This window comes from Erythrolamprus reginae, chromosome 2 (assembly GCF_031021105.1).
Source record: "Erythrolamprus reginae isolate rEryReg1 chromosome 2, rEryReg1.hap1, whole genome shotgun sequence".
Lineage (NCBI taxonomy): Eukaryota > Metazoa > Chordata > Lepidosauria > Squamata > Dipsadidae > Erythrolamprus > Erythrolamprus reginae.
The window spans coordinates 260,483,875-260,506,342 of record NC_091951.1 but is presented as its reverse complement, the minus strand read 5'-3'; the positions used below and the strand labels follow the sequence as shown (position 1 = coordinate 260,506,342).

General features: G+C 39.3%; 1 protein-coding gene across 2 annotated transcripts in view; it reads left to right on the top strand.

Moving 5' to 3' along the window:
• The window catches only part of FOCAD (focadhesin), a 200,309-nt gene that overhangs the window by 152,885 nt on the left and 24,956 nt on the right, over positions 1–22,468 (top strand). For both annotated transcript variants that reach the window (XM_070742518.1, XM_070742519.1), the window contains exons 27-30: positions 3,834–4,072; positions 9,021–9,110; positions 20,661–20,808; positions 20,958–21,077. In XM_070742518.1, the coding sequence (XP_070598619.1) occupies positions 3,834–4,072; positions 9,021–9,110; positions 20,661–20,808; positions 20,958–21,077 (597 nt within the window). The remainder of the gene's footprint in view (positions 1–3,833; positions 4,073–9,020; positions 9,111–20,660; positions 20,809–20,957; positions 21,078–22,468) is intronic.

Sequence of the window (22,468 nt, the reverse complement as noted above, 5' to 3'; positions counted from 1 at the left end):
CTTGTAAGCCTCTTGAGATATCCAGGACTAATTGCTTAGACTTAATTTATGACTTTATGGACTTATGCTAGCTGTTAATGCCTGATTTTTCAGCAAAAGACTGCTTTAACAAATTTAAATAAAATGTGTGTGTGTGTGTGTGTGTGTGTGTGTCAACTACTAAGCAAGATTATTAATAGTCATTAATTGAGTGAACATAGGTTTGAACAAACTGCATGTGTGCACTACATTCTTTCTGGTCCATAGCTGGGGCAGAACATGGCCAGCTATGTTTGGAATATGTCCTCCAAGTTGACATTTGCCCCTAACTTCATGAATTTCTGAAAGAGTCTGAAAACCTGGCTTTGCCAACTGGCACGACCACCCCAATGGAAGCCTATCGTTTTAAAGGTAGTTAGTAGTAGAACTCACGCCAACCTTATATATGCATTGGGTTTTTAAAAATCTGTTTTAATATTAATTTTAACATTTTAGCTTTTAATTTCTAATGTTGTAACCCTACAATCGCTTTACTCTGTTAGTTATGGTTATGTAAGCTACTCAGAGTTTCTTGGTCGAGAGATGGATGGCATAAAAATGTAAATAAAATTTGGGTAGCTTACATATAAATAAATAACAGAATAAAGCAATCATGTAATTATCTTTAGAGCTTTGCCCTACCAAAAAACATCAGGCCTGGAATCTTCTCAAAATTCTACCATAATCAACTTTTGTGATACAGTGTTCCCTCGATTTCCATGGGGGATGCGTTTCGAGACCGCCTGCGAAAGTCGAATTTCCGCGAAGTAGAGATGCGGAAGTAAATACACCATTTTTGGCTATGGACAGTATCACAAGCCATCCCTTAACACTTTAAACCCCTAAATTACCATTTCCCATTCCCTTAATAACCATTTACTCACCACTATTACTGGTACTCACCACTGAATAAGACACTTAGTGATCCTGATATTTATAAACATAATTATTTATTAACAATAATTATTTGTTTTGTTATTTATTTGCAAAAATTATTAGTTTGGCGATGACATATGACGTCATCGGGTGGGAAAAACCGTTGTATAGGGAAAAAACCGTGAAGTATTTTTTAATTAATATTTTTTAAAAAACCGTGGTATAGGCTATTCGCGAAGTTCGAACCCGCAAAAATCGAGGGAACACTGTATTATCATCTCAGTTGCATGCTGACTGTGATCCTTGTCTTCTAATTTGTGGCCCCTGACCACTGAAAGATGAATTATCTTTGTCATAGATAGTGACTACCAATTTGTAACTGCTCAAGTATAAAAGATGGAAAGGTTGTATATCATTCTGGTCAGTTATAGACAGAAAAGGCATAGCTTTTTGGGGAGCATAAGTACAATGCAGCTTTAAAATTGTGTTTTAGTGAACTAAGGAGGAGTCTGAATGAATGGGATGAGCACAATAGGAGGATCAAAATGGTTGATAACAAAGCGTGAACAGCATTTAGTCTCTTAACTTTGTAAGTTAGAGCACTTTAAGGAAAAAAATATACATGGCTGGCAACATTGAAATTATCTCTCTAAAAATGGTATGTTAATCTCCGGCCCTTTCTTTGGAATCTTTGATATCACGTCTTCCATGCTGTGAAGGAGACTATCTTGTTACAAAAGACTGCACTCAAGGGATGACGCAACAGTGTTCTGGCAATTTCATTGGGTGTGTGAGAGAGAAAGACCAAATTCAGGTGCCGTTGTCAGTTAACTTATAATGTCAGTCAAATGAAACTAAAAAAATAATAATTTTTCATGTATAGTTTCATAGAATTGTTTTAATAATATATCTCCAATTAGGTGTAAATTACTAATAACCTACTTCTTTAGAATGAATGGGCACTCAAGGGAACCCTGGAGCAAAAAAAAACTGCACTGCAGAACCCATTCATCTTATAGGAGGTGAACATTCATATAGGTTCACATCGGATGTTTTCCCCCAGGATTTAATTCTTCTGATTTATGGGAGGTGGAATGAACGTGTAGATTTACATGCAGTTAGCTTTTCTGCTTTGGGCTCTGGTCACTTGGTCTCACTCTCTCTCTTCTCTCCCTTCTGCTGCTTCTGTAGTTCTTTTTAATAAACCTCCCTGTGTACATTATGAACATAGGCTGTGCCTCCCCACAAAGTCGTGGAACTGATAGGAAGGACAGGAACAGAAGAGGCAGCACTTGCATTCTCATCTATTCTAGGGTAATGACATTCCACATGTTACTTCAGTTAAATAAGACAGCTATCCTTTTGTACAGAGGCTTTTATACAGAAGTGAATGGGGGCACCATTTTCCTTTCTTTTCTTTCCTGACTTTCTGCTGGAAAGGTCCAGCAAATAACTAATTGCAGATTTTCCCAAGGAGCCATGGACTCATCTAAGTGGCTTGGCAATTGTGGATGGTGGAAATATGATGGGGTAGCCTTTCTCAACCTTTTGATTTGCAGGTTGTAGAAGAAGCTATTACATATATTAACTCAGCGTTGAGACAAGTTTTAATAATCTCAGATATTCATATTCTTTTGGAGTATATTTCTATTGTACAGAAATTTCCGAATAAAGAAAGTTGATTCTCTTGCTTATAATGGTTAGTCTTATTCTTAAGCACTGCGAAGATAAAATATAACTCCAACCACTGAATGGTCTGCAGAATTGATGTTAACAGTTTACAAACGAATCACTTATCAGCATAAATTAGTTATGGGTGATTATAATGAAATATGGCCAGCAGTCATTGAAATGCTTATGTAGAACATTTATGAATGTCCATGAAGACCTTCTCTATGTACTATGTTTTCCTTTCTAATTTTTAAAGGATTCTTTTATCTTACTATCTTTCTATAACTTAACTTGCTGTTTTGTTTTTTCTATGCAGTTAATTGAATGAAATGAAAAATCTTGAATTGTTCCCAAACAGGTTCATTTGATAGGTAGTTATCTGAATTGTGTGCTAAAAATAATTCCCAAGGCATAATTCCTTAATCCCCAGCAGGACTGTTTTTCCTCTAACTTCCCTTGTATTTTTATAAATCCACCTATAAACCGTATGGGTTCTATTTTTTTTTTTTTTTACAAATGTGACTGATTTCACTGCTTTGAAATAAATGCCACTTGACTTCACACTGTTCTGTTGTTCCAGTTGCTTTCTTTTTTCTCATTATGCAAAATGTGCTTCTCTATGTAATTTAGCCATGGTAATGTTGCCTTGAGGGAAATATAATAATTTGTGGATTTTGATGATCAGTCCTATAGATATGTATTCAAAAGTAAATCCCATTGAAAGTAAGACACTAATCATAGTTAGTGAGCTTTAAGATTTCAGGATATTTCTTCCTTTGAGACTGTACATTTAATTGTTATGAACATAGTACTTACAAACTGACAGGTTAGTCTAGGTGTGTTTATACACTTTAAGAAATTAATACACTGAAATGTGTATTAATTATTAAGGTGTTTAGTTTCTTTGCATTTAGTATTGATGTTTCTGCAACTATTACATATTATTTTCTTTTTCACGTACTGCTTTTATTGATGTTGATTCTCTCTTCCTCCTCTCCTGCTTGCTCAGGAAATTCCAATAAAGTTAGACAATGAATTAGTAATTTTAATTTATAGTTCTATATTTTAGAAAATACAGATTTGTTTTTGTTTTCCTCAACTAAAGCTTATTTCAGTGTTACCAAATAAAAGGCAAAGGTATGCAGAGTCACACTGTCTAAATCATTATTATATCTTCCTTTTGCTCTCCTAGATGGGTACGAATCTTTTTATACGCGGAAAAAAGGATAAAAACTAAGAATCTTTGGGACTTTTCTTTTGTGTCCTAGAAATCCTACTCTGGTGAAAATACCGCAAGTGCGATTGCTCGTTCCTGCGCAGCAACCTCTTTGTCTCTCTTGGTGCCGGTTTTTATTGTATCCAACAAGGAAAGGGTTGAGGAAGTCCTGAATTTACTGATTGCCATGTTACCTGGGAAACCAAATGCAGATGAGTCTCAGGCTGTTCAAATCCACATGAGCCTTGCACTGGGGATGTTTATTTCACGGTTATGCGAAGAGAAAGTCAGGTATGAATTCCATCCTATGGCAGGTGTGCAAATAACTTTTCCTTCCTCCCGTGCTAGATATTCAGATTATGCAGAGCAACATAGTCAGCCTTCTGCACTTCACAATTCCTGCAAGATGCTTTCGTTTTGAACTACTTCCTTGTTCTCTCATCTTCTTTCTTTTTCCAGTAATTTCACTGCCATGTGACTGATTGCTTTCCCTTTCTGCAAGATTGCAGTGGTGTCTGAGGCCTCCTCATGGGTTTATTTATTTTATTTATTTATTTTGTCCAATACATAATACACATTGAAGAGAATAGATATGTAATAATATAAATAAAGAAAAGAATAGAAGAAAAGATATAAAAGTATCAGTGAACATATTTGAAAGGAAGAAAAGATAAATGAGATAAGGAGAGACAATTGGACAGGGGACAGAAGGCACACTGGTGCACTTATGCACGCCCCTTACTGACCTCTAAGGAACCTGGAGAGGTCAATCGAGGATAGTCTAAGGGAAAAATGTTGGGGGTTAGGGGTTGACACTACTGAGTCAGGTAATGAGTTCCACGCTTCGACAACTCGGTTGCTGAAGTCATATTTTTTACAGTCAAGTTTGGAGTGGTTAATATTAAGTTTGAATCTGTTGCATGCTCTTGTGTTGTTGCAATTGAAGCTGAAGTAGTCATTGACAGGTAGAATGTTGCAGCATATGATCATTCACAGTTACATTCACAGTGGGAAAGCACCTTCAATGTGGACTTTTCTACAAAAATAAAATCAAAGGTCTTAACCCACATAGTAAAGTTAAGCTTTTTTCAACCTCTAGTTTCCTCCAGATGTGTATTGTTACAGCCCATTGTCCCTAGGCAGCATTATTGTTATCTTGCTGACTGGAAATCATATATAGTAGAATCTCTGGCTAGGAACACTTCTGACCACAGCCAAATGGGTTTTAAAATTTCTCCTTCTGCTCCATTTTTTTTTGTAACTGCCAAATTTCCAAAATTAAGTTGAGGTCATTACCAAATCAGGTTGCGGCCAAAGTTATGGAATAAATTATGGTCATGACCAGAGGTTCTACTGTAAAATGTCAAACATTTGGATGGCGCCAGATTGGATACGGCTTTCTTAGTATTCCAATACTGGATCATTTTGATATGTTTCGTATAACGAGCAACAATAGCAAAACTGACTTGCTTCCCATCCAATCCAGATTTTACATTCTTATCCCAAGAAGGGCTTGATGGGCATCATGTAAAGCAGCATTATTTTTGTTTAGAAAATAAGAGAAAATTCTGCATTATTTCAATCTCAAAATGAAAGGGTTTGACACAGCTACCTGCAATGTTCACTCTAATTTTTTTCCGGTGTGGCCGGAAAAGTATAGTGTCTGAGCGACAGTCCCTTTGGGACTGGGCAGCATAGAATGAATGAATGAATGAGTGAATAAATAAATAAATAAATAAATAAATAAATAAAAAAATAAGAAAAAAATTCCCTTCTTTTTTTATTAAAAGAAATTATTAATAAAACTAAACCAAAATCTATTTTATTACTATCTTCTCCTCTTTTTCCATCCCTGTCTCCTCCCCCCTTGTGTGTGTGTGTGTGTGTGTGTGTGAACTCTTGAACCATTTCCAATAACAGGTGAGCTATTGGAAATGGTTCAAGAGTTCACACACACATACAAACGGCTGGGGTTTTTTCTCTCTGTTATTATTTGGGTGCTTTTTACCATATGCTTTAAATCAAGATTCATTTCTCTCTCTCTCTCTCTTTCTCTCTCTCTCTCATTTTCTTTCTCTCTATTGCTTTCTTTCTCTCTCACTCTTTCTTTCTATCTCTCTTTCTTTCTCTTCTCTTCTCTCTCTTGCTATCTCTCTCTCCCCCCTTTCATCTCTCTCTCTCTTTCTCTCTTGTTTTCTTTCTCTCTCTCTCTTGCTTTCTTTCTCTTCTCTCTCTTGCTATCTCTCTCCCCCCCCTTTCTCTCTTTCTCTCAGCAGCGGCATTGGGCAGTAGCCGTGGGGTGGCGGCAGGGTGATCAGCTGTGAGGCGAAGCTCCGGAACGGAGGCACCGACGGCGAGGGGGCTGCGAGAGCGCTTTCTCCGAGCGCTTCAGGAACGCCTGCCCTGCCTCTACTGCAGCCCCCTTGCTGGAAGTCTGGGACGAAAGCTCTCCCAGTGAAGGGGCTGCGAGAGGGGCGGGGCGGGCATTCCCGAAGCGCATGGAGAAAGCCCTCTCTCGCAGCCCCCTGGCTGGGAGCGCTTTCATCCCGAGAAGCCGCAGCCGCCACCGCCGCGGGGGAAGTCACGCCCCAAGGCAGGAGGTGGCGGAGGAGGAGAGGGGAGGATCAGGCAGGCGGGGGACAGGGCCAAGGGGCCAGGGGTGCGAGGGGGCCGGAGGCACCGTGGGGAGGCAGGGGCGGCTGCCTTCCCTTCTATTGCCGGCACTTCCCCGCCCTCCCCCCTGCGGGCTGGGAGAGGGATGGGGAGCGCGCGCCCGTGGAAAAGGGTACGCGGGGGTTATTTTGGGTGGCGCGCGCACACACGTGTACAGCTTACAGGGAACGCTGGCTACCTGTATTAAAATTAGTAATAATCAAACTTGGTATTTGGAGAAGAAAATTGAGTTGAGTAAACTTTTTAAAATTCCCATATTGTTTGTTTGCCACATTGAATTGTAACTTTATTTTCTATTTGGATATTCAATATACAGTACTTCAAAACTAGGTGCATCTACTAATATTTGAAATGAATATATTTTGCTCTCTCATGTCATTTTGCTTAAAAGTGATTATGGGTAGTCCTCAACTTATGACTGTAATTGAGCCCAAAATTTATGTTGCCACATTTGTTAAGTAAAAGTTGTTAAATTAGTAACATGGTTGTTAAGTGAATCTGGTTTTCCCATTGGCTTTGCTTCTCAGAAGGTTGCAAAAGGTGATTACATGACCCAGGGACACTGCAACCGTCATATATATGAGTCAGTTGTCAATAATCTGAATGTAAACGATATAACCATGGGATACTGCAACGGTCGTAAATCTGAAAAATGGTCATCAGTCACTTTTTTCAGTCTCATTGTAACTTGTAAGAGCCGGGGTGGTGCAGCAGATAGACTGCTGTACTGCAGGCCACTGAAGCTGACTGTAGATCTGTAGGTCAGCGGTTCAAATCTCATCCCCGGCTCAAGGTTGACTTAGACGTCCATCCTTCCGAGGTGGGTAAAATGAGGACCCGGATTGTGGAGGCAATATGCTGGCTCTGTTTAAAAAGTGCTATTGCTAACATGTTGTAAGCCACCCTGAGTCTAAGGAGAAGGGCAGCATAAAAATCAATCAATCAAACAAACAAACAAACAAACAAACAAACAAATAAAATAAACAAACAAACAAACTTCAAAAGGTCACTAAGTGAATTGTTGTAAGTTGAGGACTACCTGTTCTAATATAGCAGGAGATTTCAGTTATATATATATTTTCCAACATTGTTGAAAAACTAATAGGAAAATACACTATAGGAGCAATTAATTTAAAAGCAATTTAAAAAGAAATAGACAAAATTACATCAGTGCATTGTACATGGGAGCAAAGATACCACAGTATTGTGTAATATGGAACTAAGTAATTACTCATCATAATTTCCCCAAATATCCATCTTTCCATCCATTCTATTTGTGTCTGTATCTTAAGTCACAGTGGGTTTTTTTCATTGAGAGACTTACCATACAAAGGTGCAGGCTTCGATGGTTCCAGCAGAAAAAGGAAACATACATTTTAAAGAAAGTTGCTATTTTTGAAACTGATAAGACAGAGAATAGAATAGAATAGAATTCTTTATTGGCCAAGTGTGATTGGACACACAAGGAATTTGTCATATGTGTGTATGTGCTATCAGTGTACATAAGGAGAATAAAATACATTCATCAAGAATAAAAAGATACACTTAGTGATAGTCAAGGTTACTACTAGAAACAAATAAAAACAATATAATTTAAAGATACAAGCAACATGGTTATAATAATAAATGGGAAGTGATCGATACTAGTAAGGAAGAGAAGAATAATAGTAATACAGTCTTAGTAAATTATTTGACAGTGTTGTGCGATTTGGAAAAAAAACTGTCCTAGTCTAGTTGTTCTGATCTGCAGTGCTCTATAGCGTCATTTTAAAAATAAAACTGGTTCTGTTTTCTATAACTCTTTAGATTATTTGGCTACAATACTGAATGTGAGGAGAGTTGAAAGGAAATAGATTTGCACATACTCAGTGCAATCTAAATTAGTCTTACGTATACTTTGTAGTAAAATCAGATGGAAAGACAAGTTTGTCTAGAAATTTATTATAAATCCTATCATTTCATCCTTTAAAGCTTCTGTTGCACAAAGAATGGAGTCCAGGGATAAGGAAGTTCTCTCTCTTTTGGTCTTTTGAGAGATGTCTGTCAGAAATCAAAAGAGAAGAAAGAGAAGTTAGCAACACTTCCCATTGGTACGCTCTTAATATGACAGATGCTACTTTTGGAGATGTGTGTGTATCTCAAAAACAATGACACGTGATTCTTCCAAGTTGAGTTCCTTACCTATAGAAAAAGTGTTGCCAGACTGAAGACTTCAGTGTCTGCATTAACAATATATTTTGCGAATGATTAGGGAGGTCCTGTCTTCATCCTCTTTCTTCCATACATAAGATCTGGACTTAGTTGCCTCTTATTCCTTTGGAATGCACCAACCCTCCCCTTATTACATCACATTGTATGTTGTGTAGTTAGCATGTTTCTGTTTGTGTGCATATATAATAGTTCTGTTGCCCTTGGATGCAAAATGTTAACTTGTATTAGACTGGAGAAGAATAAATAATAATAGACAATTGGTTTTTACATTAGGAAACACTGTAATAATTTATATGACTTACAATGTAGGGAAAAGTATCACTGGGATATATTAACACTACTCTTCCTTCCCTAGTGATGTAGCTGACAAACAAATGAATCTCCTGTTGATGAAGTCTCTGGATGCATTAGAAGATTGCTGCTTCGACACAAGCCTTGAGTACAAGTATGTACAGTTATATATGTGTTGTTGTGCATTTTGATGTGTCGGATGAAATTGTGCTTAGATCGGGGTCAGGAATTATATTCTTCTAGATCAGGGCTGTCAAACTCAAAGACCATGGGCCGGATCTGGCCTATGGGGTGCTTAGATCTGGCCCACAGGGTCACCCTGCAAAGAGCGAAGGACAGGCTCATGGTGCTTCTGGTAGTGAAAGTAGAGCTTGGGAGGGCTGCACACAGTCCTTCGAAGCTCCCTTTTTCCTGGCAAAGGTTGTCGCAGCCAAAAACAAAGGTCGGGAGCCCATTTTCACTGGCAGAGTGCTCAGACTACCATAGGCGCCCCTGACACAAGTGATACCAAGATGGCCATTTCCCCCCCCGCCCCCCCCCCCCCCCCCCCCGAGGTCAAGTGCAACCTTGATATGGCCCTCAATGAAATTGAGTTTGACACTCCTGATCTATATGCTGAGCTATAACACCTAGTATCCAAATAGCATGACTATGGACAAGAATACTAGCTGCCAATCGGTTTCCGGTCACAATTCAAAGTGTTGGTAATGACCTTTAAAGCCCTACATGGCATTGGGCCAGAATACATCCGGAACCGCCTTCTACCGCACGAATCCCAGCGGCCGATAAGGTCCCACAGAGTTGGCCTTCTCCGGGTCCGGTCGACCAAACAATGTCGTTTGGCGGGCCCCAGGGGAAGAGCCTTCTCTGTGGTGGCCCCAACCCTCTGGAATCAACTTCCTCCCAGAGATTAGAACGGCCCCCACCCTCCTTGACTTCCGCAAATTACTCAAGACCCACCTTTGTCGGCAGGCATGGGGAAGTTAGGATATTCCTTCCCCTAGGCCATTACAAGTTATGTATGGTATGTTTGTGTATATGTTTGGTTTTTATAATAAGGGTTTTTAGTTGTTTTATTAAATTGGATTGTTACATGTTGTTTTTTATCATTGTTGTTAGCCGTCTCGAGTCTCCGGAGAGGGGCGGCATACAAATCCAATAAATAATAATAATAATAATAATAATAATAATAATAATAATAATAATAATAATTGTAATTTACCAGCATCATGCAGGTCCCACTTTAAGAGTTAAAACTGGATCATGGAGCTCAGTTGTGACTCTTTGCTGATCTCATACCAGTCACATAATATCGTCTCAGTTCTACTTTTTAAAATGTTTGTGAAGTTAAAACTATAGATAGTGTACATATTCCTGAGCCCTTTACAGGAAAAATGGGGTACAAATAGAAGGAATACATAATGTTTGCTTGATTATCCACTATAAAAGTGATATGCCCTTTTTGTTGTAGTAGAATGAGGTGCTTATTTAAAGTAAATTATTTGAATAAACAAAATGCCTTAGGCTTTTATATTGCTTAATTTTATTGTAGTTTTGTGCTGTAGTATGCCATGTGTTTTCCTTTTTTTAGAATTGTAATTTCTGTTATTTTACGTAGTTGTTCACGCTGCTTTGGGAACAGTAATGAGGTTAGGTTGAAAACAGTGACAAGAGAAAATTTACCATACTGTATTATAGCTGGGCTTCTTATGAGACATAAAATTCATATGAATTTAGAGCAGCTACATATGTTGAATAATTAACTGTACTTTATACAGTTTTCTATATATTTTCATAGTATTTGTGCAGTAAAATAATCTTGCCTATTGAATGATACAAAGTAGTGCATGCTACATTTATAATATATACTTGCTGTAGATATAATAGAGATTTAAAACATCTCCAAAAGGCAGGTATCTATGTTCATGCCCCCTGAAACCAAAACATTCAGTCTTCTTAATTACTGGATTTCATTGTTTTCTTACCACAGAAGAGTTTATAAATTCCATGCAACAGGTAGAAAACTGTAGGACTGCTTCATTTTTTATGTTTGTTTCTACACTGAAGTATAATTTGTATAGGGGAAAATGTATTCCATATGAACTGAAGGATATCTTTTTTGTTATGAGCACATGGGGAAATGATTTTAGGCACGTTATTCCACGGAAGGCTCTCTCTCTCTCTCTCTCTCTCTCTCTCTCTCTCTCTCTCTCTCTCTGTCTGTCTATCTATCTATCTATCTATCTATCTATCTATCTATCTATCTATCTATCTATCTATCTATCTATCTATCTATCTATCTATCTAAATATGCCCATGTCACACCAACACTCCGCAGTCTGCATTGGTTGCCGATCAGTTTCCGGTCACAATTCAAAGTGTTGGTTATGACCTATAAAGCCCTTCATGGCACCGGACCAGATTACCTCAGGGACCGCCTTCTGCCGCACGAATCCCAGCGGCCAGTTAGGTCCCACAGAGTGGGTCTTCTCCGGGTCCCGTCAACTAAACAATGCTGCTTGGCAGGACCCAGGAGAAGAGCCTTCTCTGTGGCGGCCCCGGCCCTCTGGAACCAACTCCCCCCAGAGATTAGAATTGCCCCCACCCTCCTTGCCTTTCCTAAGCTACTTAAAACCCACCTCTGCCGCCAGGCATGGGGGAATTAAGACTTTTTTCTCCCCCTAGGCCGTTACAACTGTATACATGGTATGTTTGTATGTATGTTTGGTTTTTATATATTAAGGGGTTTTAATTTGCTTTTAGTATTGGATTTTATTGTATATTTTCATGATTGTTGTTAGCCGCCCCGAGTTTTCGGAGAGGGGCGGCATATAAATCCAATAAAACTTGAAACTTGAATCTATCTATCTATCTATCTATCTATCTATCTATCTATCTATCTATCTATCTATCTATCTATCTATCACTTAATTTAAGGAATATATTTAGAATTTAGAACACGCCCCTAAATATATTTCTATGTGTTCTGGGTGTGTTAAGTAAATGGATCTATGTATAGTTTATGTGTTTGCTGGGATGGTAAAATATTATGCAGAAAAAGTAAAACACTGCAGTGTCACTTAGATCCTAGACCTAGAACACTGAAAATTTGGAGCATTTAAGGTAAAATGGAAGACAGTGATGGCATCATAGAGTCAACCAGTCTTTACAGGAGGCTCTTCCTTGACAGGTTAATTACTAAAATGCACTTTTGAAGCTTTTGTAGGTAAGGATGAGTTGAGCCTACCATCTCTGGAGCCTGTTGTTAGAACAGACATGTGCTTATAATAAAGTCCGAGCTGTAGGAGCAGCTGTCTCACCCTGCTCCTTTATCTGGAGGAGCTATTGTGTTAATTTAACAGCTGGAGATTGGATGCAAAGTATGGATGAAAGGAAACTTTATTTAGGTCTGCCAAGCAGCAAGCTAGAATTCCAGGTGTTGAACAAAAAAGCTGAGAAACTGGGAAAGACTAAAATGTATGGAACCATGATTCTGGAGGGGGAAAAATTAAAATTACATGGGTCCTGAGATGTATCCTGACCATTAAATTAATTATCAGAATCAACCTTTAGGTAAAAAGGCAATTTTAGAGGTAAATTTCAGGTTTACACTTCCAAAATCCATTTAAATTGTAAGCATTAATTAATCAGTCGTGATTCAGTAAATGTCTTGTGACTTCAGCTAGGTTAATTTTTTTTGCCATCTTTATCCTTCAATTCATTCCTTTTATCTCTCTCTTATTTTATGCCACAAATAATAAGTGTTCAGTCTTCTTACTTTCTTCTGCTTTTTCAGAGTCTGACACTTGGAAGCAAAAGAGAAATACCTAGCTGTGCAAATGTATGCAAATGTATGCAGATACCATGTTTCGTTGGCAGAGATTTTAGACTTTTCTTTGGCACCGAGTAGATGCTGCCCTCACTATAATCTAAGGAGAACTGAGTTTATAATCAAATTGGCATTGCTCGACTGTCTTCTGGCATGATAGCAAGCACATATGGTAAAAGGGAGATGCATTAGCCACATTGCTTTGCAATGCCCACTGTTTCATGTCTGAGTGCCCATGTAGCATAAGATAAAAGCTTGATAATTGTAGCCAAATTAGCTTTCCTTGCCAACCAAGAGCAGATGAAGGTATAGTGCAATGAGAGGGAGATGAAAGATTAGGAGCTTTTGCCTCCTATTTTAGGTATGATTTGGAGCAAAATGAGTTAAGTAAAAATTTGGTTATTACCGATACTGAATGTCATTTTAGGTTGCAAATATTCCTAGCTCATAAAATATTTGAAGAGATAGTATCTTAGTACCTCGTTCTAAACTACTGTTTTAAAAACTATATCAAGAAATAAAGTACAGATATTCATATAGACCAAATATTTTTTGTAGGGATGTACATAAGGAATTCATATTTTACCTATTAAAATACCTTATTGGTTTTTTTTTAAAGAACTTACCGTATTTTCGGTGTATAAGATGCACTGGTGTATAAGACGCAACTAGATTTTAGAGGAGGAAAACAAGGAAAAAAGTATTCCGAACCACATGGTGTAGTATTATATTGTTTAATAAAATACCAGTGTAGCAGAATACTTTTTACAACCATGTATACTTTTTAAAAACATGTACACTTTTTACAAACTTTAAACTTGACAGCTTCAAGAGTTGTGGACTCCAACTCCCAGAATTCCTCCACCAGTCATGCTAGCTCAGAAATGGGAGTTGAAGTCCACAAGCCTTACACTTGCCAGGTTTGAAAACCCTTGCACCCCTAACCCCTAGTCTTCAAACTTGACAGCTTTAAGTCTTCAACTCCCAGAATTCCTACGCTGCTGGGATCCACCTCCGAGAGTTATTTGCTGCATTGCTAGATCACAAAGGCCTGGCTCCACGTCTCCGAAGGGCCAAGGCAGCTCCTCCTTATCCTCTTCTCCCAGCTCCAGCAAAAACCTGACTGTGGCGCTTCTCTGTTGCCCACCACTCTGTGCAACTTTCATCCTAAACAACCCTCAATCCCCCCCCCCCGCTTCACCACCTCTGTTGCCTTTTCTTCTTCCAGGCTTGCCTCTGTCCCTATAATGATAACCGCCCGGTTCAATTGTAAACCCCAGCCTTGCCTGCCGCTGGTACCCTGTTCTCCTCTCTCCCTTTGTAGATTAGTATCGCGCGGAGAGACTGAGAGCTTCCACCTTTCCTTCCCCCTCCCGGCCACCGAAGAGAGCAGTGCGGTGCTTGCAACTCTTCCCCAGCCTTGAAGCAAAAGCATCTGTAGCTGCTGCTGCCACTTCCTCCTTGGCCTTGACGTCGTTTCCTTGCAACATAGCGAGGACAGGAGGCTGCTGCTTTTGCCGCTGCCATTGCTTATAATGGAGGCTGAGGCAAATGGGCAACACTGCGTTCTTGTGTGGACCTGCTTCATCCTTCCTCTGCTGGCTGGATGTGTTGAGGGGACGCCCTCCCACTTCTCCGAAGCTGCTGCCACGCACTCCACTCGTCCCTGGAGCCAAGCCGCCGGCCTCCAATTCCCAAGCGGCTGAGAGACAGCCGCCGCCGCTGCTCAGAAGCTGCTGCTGCCACGCACCCCACTCGTCCCTGTGTCCGAGCCACCCACTCCAGCCGCCAGACTGCCGGGTGGCCTCGGGGACAGCCGCCACTGCTGCTGACCCCACCCAACATTTGATGTATAAGACGCACCTGTTTTGTGACACATCTTTTTGAGGTTAAAAAGTGCGTCTTATACAGCAAAAAATACAGTAATTTTTAACCGTTAGGGCATATATCAACCACCCAGTTCAAATGCTGAAGTGATCGTTTGGAAAACAGTCTGATTTGATTGAAACATTTCAGATTCTGGACATTTTGATTCACAGCTAAATGTGAACGGAAGTTTGAAATCATACATTTTTCTTTTGTTGTGTGCCAAACGGCTCTATAAATTAGTTAAATATTGTGGTTCTCATTGACCATCCTAGGATATCTTCAAAAGCATGTACAGTATTTTCTTCCTAAAAATGAGTCTATAAAATCCCAGAGAAAGAAATGCAAGGATTTCACAAAGTGGGCATATTTAGGCAGTAGTGGATCTTCCTTAAATATGTAGTTTTTGCATAATTGATCGTATGGAAAAACAAATTTAAATCTGAAGACAGTTCAAAGCAATATAGGTTTGTTGCAGGCTACTATTCTGTACAAAATCTGAACTATTAATAGTCAAAAAAAATGGCAGTAAATAAGAATCAATGGAGTTCAAGGTGGGGGTGGACTTAGATCTCTTGTGTATCTAAAGCAGTGATTTTCAACCTTTTTTGAGCCATGGCACATTTTTTACATTTACGAAACCCTGGGGCACATTGAGCAGGGGGTAGGGCGGCTAAAAAACGTTTGGACAAAAAAATTATCTCTCTCTCTTCCTCCCCTTCGCTCTCTTTCTTTCTCCCTTCCTCTTTCTCTCCCTTCCTTTCTCTTCCTTTCTCTCTCTCTCCATCCCTCTTTCTTTCTCTTCCTTCCTCTCTTTTTTGCTCTTTCTCTCTCCCTACGTCCCTCTATGTCTTTCTCTCTCTCTCCTTCTCTCCCTCTCTTTCTCTTTCTCTCTCTTGCTTTTCTTTCTCTCTCTCTCTTGGTTTCTTTCTCTCTGAGCTTCGCGGCACACCTGACCATGTCTCGCGGTACACTAGTGTGCCACGGCACACTGGTTGAAAAACACTGATCTAAAGAGACTGGAGACTGGTGATCTGTTTAACCCCTCCCTCAGACTCAGTCTGGTGATCTCCTACCAGGATTTTGATTGAAGATGAAATCTCTCCCTTCTTTAATTCTCCCATGTGGATTGTGTAGCCTGCCCTCATAATGAACTGAGAGTAAATAACTATTTATTAGCATTACAAATATGTGTACTATATTATTCATAATGGTGTGCATGTAACATAAAATGTCCATACAACACGGAGTACACAGGGAATTAAATAAAAGGCCCACAGAAGGGGTACTGTGAGGCAGAACAATATATAATACTGCAAGAAACAGTAATTACTGATATATACACTAGAGAACCACAGAGAGGGCATAGAATTCAAAATAACAATTAAGGCCCAAGTAGAGAAAGAAATAGGTATAGCAGAGGTTATACTTCTAGGGGTGAATAGGATAGGAGCAGAACGAAATTTGACATCAGAGAAAATGAAAATAAAGCTGCCATTTTTGTTGCAGGTTCATTATCTGTCTTTTAGGAAGTTCTGAATTTGAATCAGTCGTTTTAGACAGAATCCTGCTTTACGTGAGGAAATATCTCTAAAATAGTTCAGTTACGCTCTGAATAACCACTGCAAACCATATTCTTCTTTAATATGCTCTAAATTAAGGGCATCAATCTCCATAAATTAATTATGTATTAAATAAAGAAGGCTTTGTCTGTCTGTCTGTCTGTCTGTCTGTCTGTCTGTCTGTCTGTCTGTCTGTCTGCCATCCATCCATCCATCCACCCATCTGCAAATACTACTCACGCTGTAATCACGAAATCTACAGAACCGTAAAGCCTACAAATTTGAAATTTGTCACATATATTCCTCTTGGCTTCTAGGTGCTCACTTAGAAAGGATTTTTCCAAATGACCATCAGAAGGGATCATGCACACATGCAAGGGGGGCGGGGGGGGGTTGATTAGGATTTTTTAGGAGGAAGGGAAAGAAATCTTTCTGAAAGAAAACTGTACAGTTTTCATAACAAAAATGTTCAGTTATTGAACCTGTTGGTTTTATGATGATTTATTTTTGTTGTTCTTGTTCATTTTTTTTTGGGTGCTTCTGTATTTTGTTTTCTGTTTGTTTTTTCCTGCCTTCCACATTTGCTCCACATCTACAATACCATTTCTCATACAAGCGAGTGAAATTAAAGAGTAGTATTTGACTACTTAATATTTTATATAAGAGGTACTTGCAACAAAATATTTAAGATTTAGCAGCTGACCATAACCATGATTCCGTTTGTGCTTCCATTTCTCTCTGATTTTACCCATTGTGTGAACGTTCACCATTTTGATCGAGCTGCTGGGGGAGAAATTCCCCAAACTTACAAAGTTTGATTTTTTTTTTTAAAGGTCATTAAGGTGTCACGTTCAATCCATTTTTAGTCATGATTGTTTGTTAATAATAAATGTAAAAAGTCCAAGAATCTTTGTGCATCAAATCTGCTTGTTAAATGAGCTTCCTCCCTCTTACAAGTGGAGTTCCTTGCATCCTCTCCCAACTGTTGGCAGAGATTCCCTTGATTTTTTTAACATAGCATTTTTGATGGTGGAGAGAACCTGGACAGGGATGCAAGTCACACAGGAGTTTTTTTAGAAGCATAAGAATCTATGGTTCCTGGAATATATCGATAAGTAAAAATGTTTATGGGACCCAGCTAGTTGAAAGGGTATTTTTTTGTAGTTTCACATACCTTTTTTTGATAGGGGACAGTGGCAGCCTTCCTAAAAGACACTATTGCCATCTAGCGGTGGAGTGCTCACAATGTAACTTTTAAACACAAGTCCTCAGGAATTATACAATGATGTTAGTATACAATAACTATACATATGGAGGGGAGATATACCATATGCTCGTCTTTTAATTTTCATGTGTGTATTGTATATTGTTTAGATGCAAATGTATTGTCTGTCGTTAGTGTTTAAATGTTTATATGTAAATAAAAATTATTTTAAAAAACCCAAACTATACAATAGTTAGTAAAACACGAAGAAGGGGCAAGCAAAGAACACGCTGTATGGTTAACATCAAAATTGATACAAAAATGGACATCCAACAGCTGAAAGAAGCTGTGCTTGACAAGGTTGCATAGAGACCACTTGCCTAAAAAGTCACCAAGAGTCGGAAACGACTGGACGACTAAAACAACAACAGTGCGGAATTGTTATATCAGCATTGATTTTTCTCTTAAATATCTATCTACTTTATGAATAGAATAAATATGCTTCAGTTCTATGAAGGTAGGATGAAATCAGGGCTATCACTGATATAATTGTTTTTATTTTTATGTAGCTCCTAATAAAGTGATACCTCTACTTACGAACTTAATTCGTTCCATGACCAGGTTCATAAGTAGAAAAGTTTGTAAGAAGAAGCAATTTTTCCCATAGGAATCAATGTAAAAGCAAATAATGAGTGCAATTGGGAAAACCATAGGGAGGGTGATTCCTAGAGAGGCCCCATGGAGGCTTCTTCCCACCTTTTCCGGCCCTGTTTCCTCCCAGGAAATTCCTAGAAAGGTCCCACAGAGGCTTCTCCCCACCTTTTCCGGCCCTGTTTCCTCCCAGGAGATTCCTAGAGAGGCTCCACGGAGCTTCTCACTGCCTTTTCCAGTTACAGTTTCGGAGGCTCGGGTTTGTAAGTGTAAAATGGTTCTTGAAAATAGGCAAAAAAATCTTGAACACATGGTTCTTATCTAGAAAAGTTATTAAGTAGAGGCATTCGTAGGTAGAGGTACCACTGTACTAGCCAATGACAGGTGTGAATGCTAATAATAATAATAATAATTATTATTATTATTATTATTATTATTATTATTATTATTATTATTATTATTTTTAAAAAAGATTTGTATGCTGTCCTCTCTGAGGACTCGGAGTGGCTCACAACAGCAATAGTAATACAATAAAATACAAATCCAATATTAAAAAACTAAATTAAAAACCCATTATTACTAAAAAAACCTAGCAATTCTACACAGTCACACCAATCTCAAACGCTTAAGTCAGAAGAGTGGGGGGAGAAGTTAATCCCCCCATGCCTGGCGGCATAGATGGGTCTTCAACATCTTGCAGGAGGCAAGGAGGGTGGGGCAATTTGAATCTCAGGGGGGAGTTGATTCCAGAGGGCTGGGGCCCCCACAGAAAAGGCTCTTCCCCTAGGTCCCACCAGTCGACATTGTTTAGTCGACGGGACCCGGAGAAGGCCAACTCTGTGGGACCTAATAGGCCACTGGGATTCGTGCAGCAGAAGGTGGTCCCATAGGTATTCTGGTCCGATGCCATGTAGGGCTTTGTAGGTCATTACCAACACTGGTAATCATGAGTCACCGCATGTGCTGCATGATGTGCCTACAGGTTTGCAGATATTTCTCATTGTTTCCAGTAGAAGGACTGAATAGCAAGGACTTCCAATTGTGGAGTAAGGGCAAGGTATTTTGTTACTTGATGAGAATCATCTGCCTGAAAAGGCTGTCATCCATATCTCTTTACATTGTGTCAGATGCAATGCTTTTTTAGTGAAGCCAATTATGCTTGAACCGCTGTTGAGTGGCACACAAGTTTAATAAATTGTTATAACTATAAGTCAGGCAGAAGTTGGAGTGACAGACAGATCTTTTGTAATGAATTTCATTTCAGATATGTCAGTTTCTTAACTTATCTATGAACTGCTGTGAACTGAATAATGATTGCACATACTTGTTTAAACAGGCATTTAAAAATAAAGTTCTGCGGGTGTGTGTAACTTTAACATTCAAGGTTGACTCAGCCTTCCATCCTTCCGAGGTGGGTAAAATGAGGACCCGGATTGTGGGGGCAATATGCTGGCTTTGTTAAAAAGGGCTATTGCTAACATGTTGTAAGCCGCCCTGAGTCTAAGGAGAAAGGCAACATAAAAATTGAATGAATAAAATTTAATGAATAAACATATGAATATAAAATGGAGTTGTAACATTGAACATATAAACATTACTCTATTGTTTGTTTGTTTCATCAAGCATGTATTAGATAACAAATATAAATATGAACGCGATTACAAATACATGAAATGGATACGAATAAAACAGAACATTAGGACAGGGACGGTAGCCTTGTTGGTGCGCTTATCCACTCCCTTAAAGATCTCTTAGGAATAGAGTGAGGTCAACAGTAGACAATCTAATACTAAAGTTTTGGGGGGTTGGGGAAGAAACCACAGATAGTGGTTAGAGGTAGAACCTCAGGTAGTGCATGAGCCGAGATGGCGCAGTGGGTAGAGTACAGTACTGCAGGCCACTAAAGCTGACTGCTAGATCTGCAGGTCAACAGTTCAAATCTCATCACCGGCTCACTTCCATCCTTCCGAGGTGGGTAAAATGAGGACCCGGGTTGTGGGGACAATATGCTGGCTCTGTTAAAAAGTGCTATTGCTAACATGTTGTTAACTGCCCTGAGTCTAAGGAGAAGGGCGGTATAAAAATAAATAAACAAATAAATAAATACATAAATTCCAGGTATTGACAACTCTGTTCCTGAAGTTGTATTTTCTGCAATCCCATTTGGAGCAGGCTACCGTAGGTTTGCATCTATTGTTTCTATTTGTATAGATAAAATAGATAACAATAGATATAATTGTATCTATTGTATCTAGCAGCATTGCCGGTGGTGTTGAATAGTTTTAATATTTCTATTAATAAATAGTTTTGTACAATGTTTGTAAACAAGAAACAATGTTTAATGTCATATTGAAAATGCAATGATTTCTATGCATGACACAAATGCGTAATTATATCAGTCATGTGATCGATCATGTCATCACACGTGTAATAATTTTGACATTGTGATTTGTTATGAATGACACTAATAGGAATCCAGAATTTCCTGGAATGTGAAAAAAAATAAGAATTCTCCATATCTGCTATATCTGGTTAAATTAGAATTCTGACTGTCTTAACACTTTTTTTCTCCCCCCACCCCCCTATATTTAGCACTGGATGTATCTTGGGGGTAGGACTCGTTCTGTCACTGATGAGTCACAGCAACTTGACAGATTCTGAAGCTCACATCTCCATCACTCTGCGTAAACTCTGCAAGTACTTGGATGATGCAGAAGACCAAAGCCGAACATTACAGGAAGTAAGAGAATGGTGTTTACTTTTCCAATGCTTGCTTTTCATCTGCTGTTTCTCCAGCATGTTTGTCTTTCCCAGATTGTATGTACATAAAACATACTTTTTTAAAAAATGAATTCATTCTAATCATTTCTTTCTCTTTCTATTTTCTAGATTCTGGCCTACACAATTGCCTGTGTCTGTGTTTCTGCTTTCAGCACTAGGATTGTTGAGGCTACAGAGGCTGAAGATGTTATGAGCAAGCTGCAGAAATTAACAGAAATGAATCAGCAGGTCATATAAATCTTTGAGATCAATTTTATGCTTTCAAAATACAGCGTTCCCTCAATTTTCGCGGGGGATGCGTTCCGAGACCGCCCGCGAAAGTCGAATTTCCGCAAAGTAGAGATGCGAAAGTAAATACAGTACACTATTTTTGGCTATGAACAGTATCACAAGCTTTCCCTTAACACTTTAAACCCCTAAATTACAATTTCCCATTCTCTTAGCAACCATTTAGATTATTACTCACCATGTTTATTTATTAAAATTTATTTTAAAAAAATATTTATTAAAGGTGGATGAAAGTTTGGCGATGACATATGACGTCATCGGGCGGGAAAAACCGTGGTATAGGGAAAAAACCCACAAAGTATTTTTAATTAATATTTTTGAAAAACCGTGGTATAGACTTTTCGCGAAGTTCGAACCCGTGAAAATCGAGGGAACACTGTATTTCTGTAATATTTTATGTTATCCTAATATTTTCAGCAACAGCATGAAAAGCTAATCAAACTGCTTCTTGAAATGGAGGCAACAGGAAACCTTCATCCTGTATATCTGTGGAGATTCATCTATGTCAAGGTTGTTCAAACGGTGCTTTTCTAAAGAGCAACTCTTGGGGGGGGCGGGTTTTCCCCTTGAAAACATTTCAATTCTCATCCAAGAAGCTTCTTCAGTTCTCAGTCTGAGATAGGATTTAAATTTGAATGAAGTTGAAGAAGGAAATGGGAGGGAAAGATAGTTACAATATCCAGATTCTGGTTACAGATATGACAGATTCCAATACTTTATCTATTCACAATTGTAATGTGTAAATAACCCACATATTAAGATGGCCCAAAACCTTGCAAACATATCTGCTGGCACGTGAGCCGTTGCCCTAGCTCAGCTCCAGCGTGCATGTGTGTGCCAGCCAGCTGATTTTTGGCTTACACAGAGGTTCTGGGAGGGCGTTTTTGGCTTTCAGAAAGCCTCCGGGGGGGATGGGGAGGGTGTTTTTACCCTCCCTTAGCTCCAGGAAACCCTTTGGAGCCTAGGGACGGTGAAACCTGAGCCTACTGGGCCCACCAGAAGTTGGGAAACATGCCGCTTCTGGCCACCAGAGGGCCTCCAGGTGGCAAGGGAAGTTGTCTTCGCCCTCCCCAGGTATTGAATTATGGGTGTGGGCACTAGAGCATACGCAATAGCACACCCCCATGCTCTTTCGGCACACTAAGGAAAAAAGGTTTGCCATCACTGGCCTAGGGGAGGGGCCTTCTCTATGGTTGCCCCGGCCCTCTGGAATCAACTCCCTCCAGAGATCTGTGCCGCCCCCACCCTCCTCGGCTTTCACAAGGCTTTAAAAACTTACCTCTGTTGGCAGGCTTGGGGCTGTTGAGCTTTACATCTTGCTCTGGTCATGG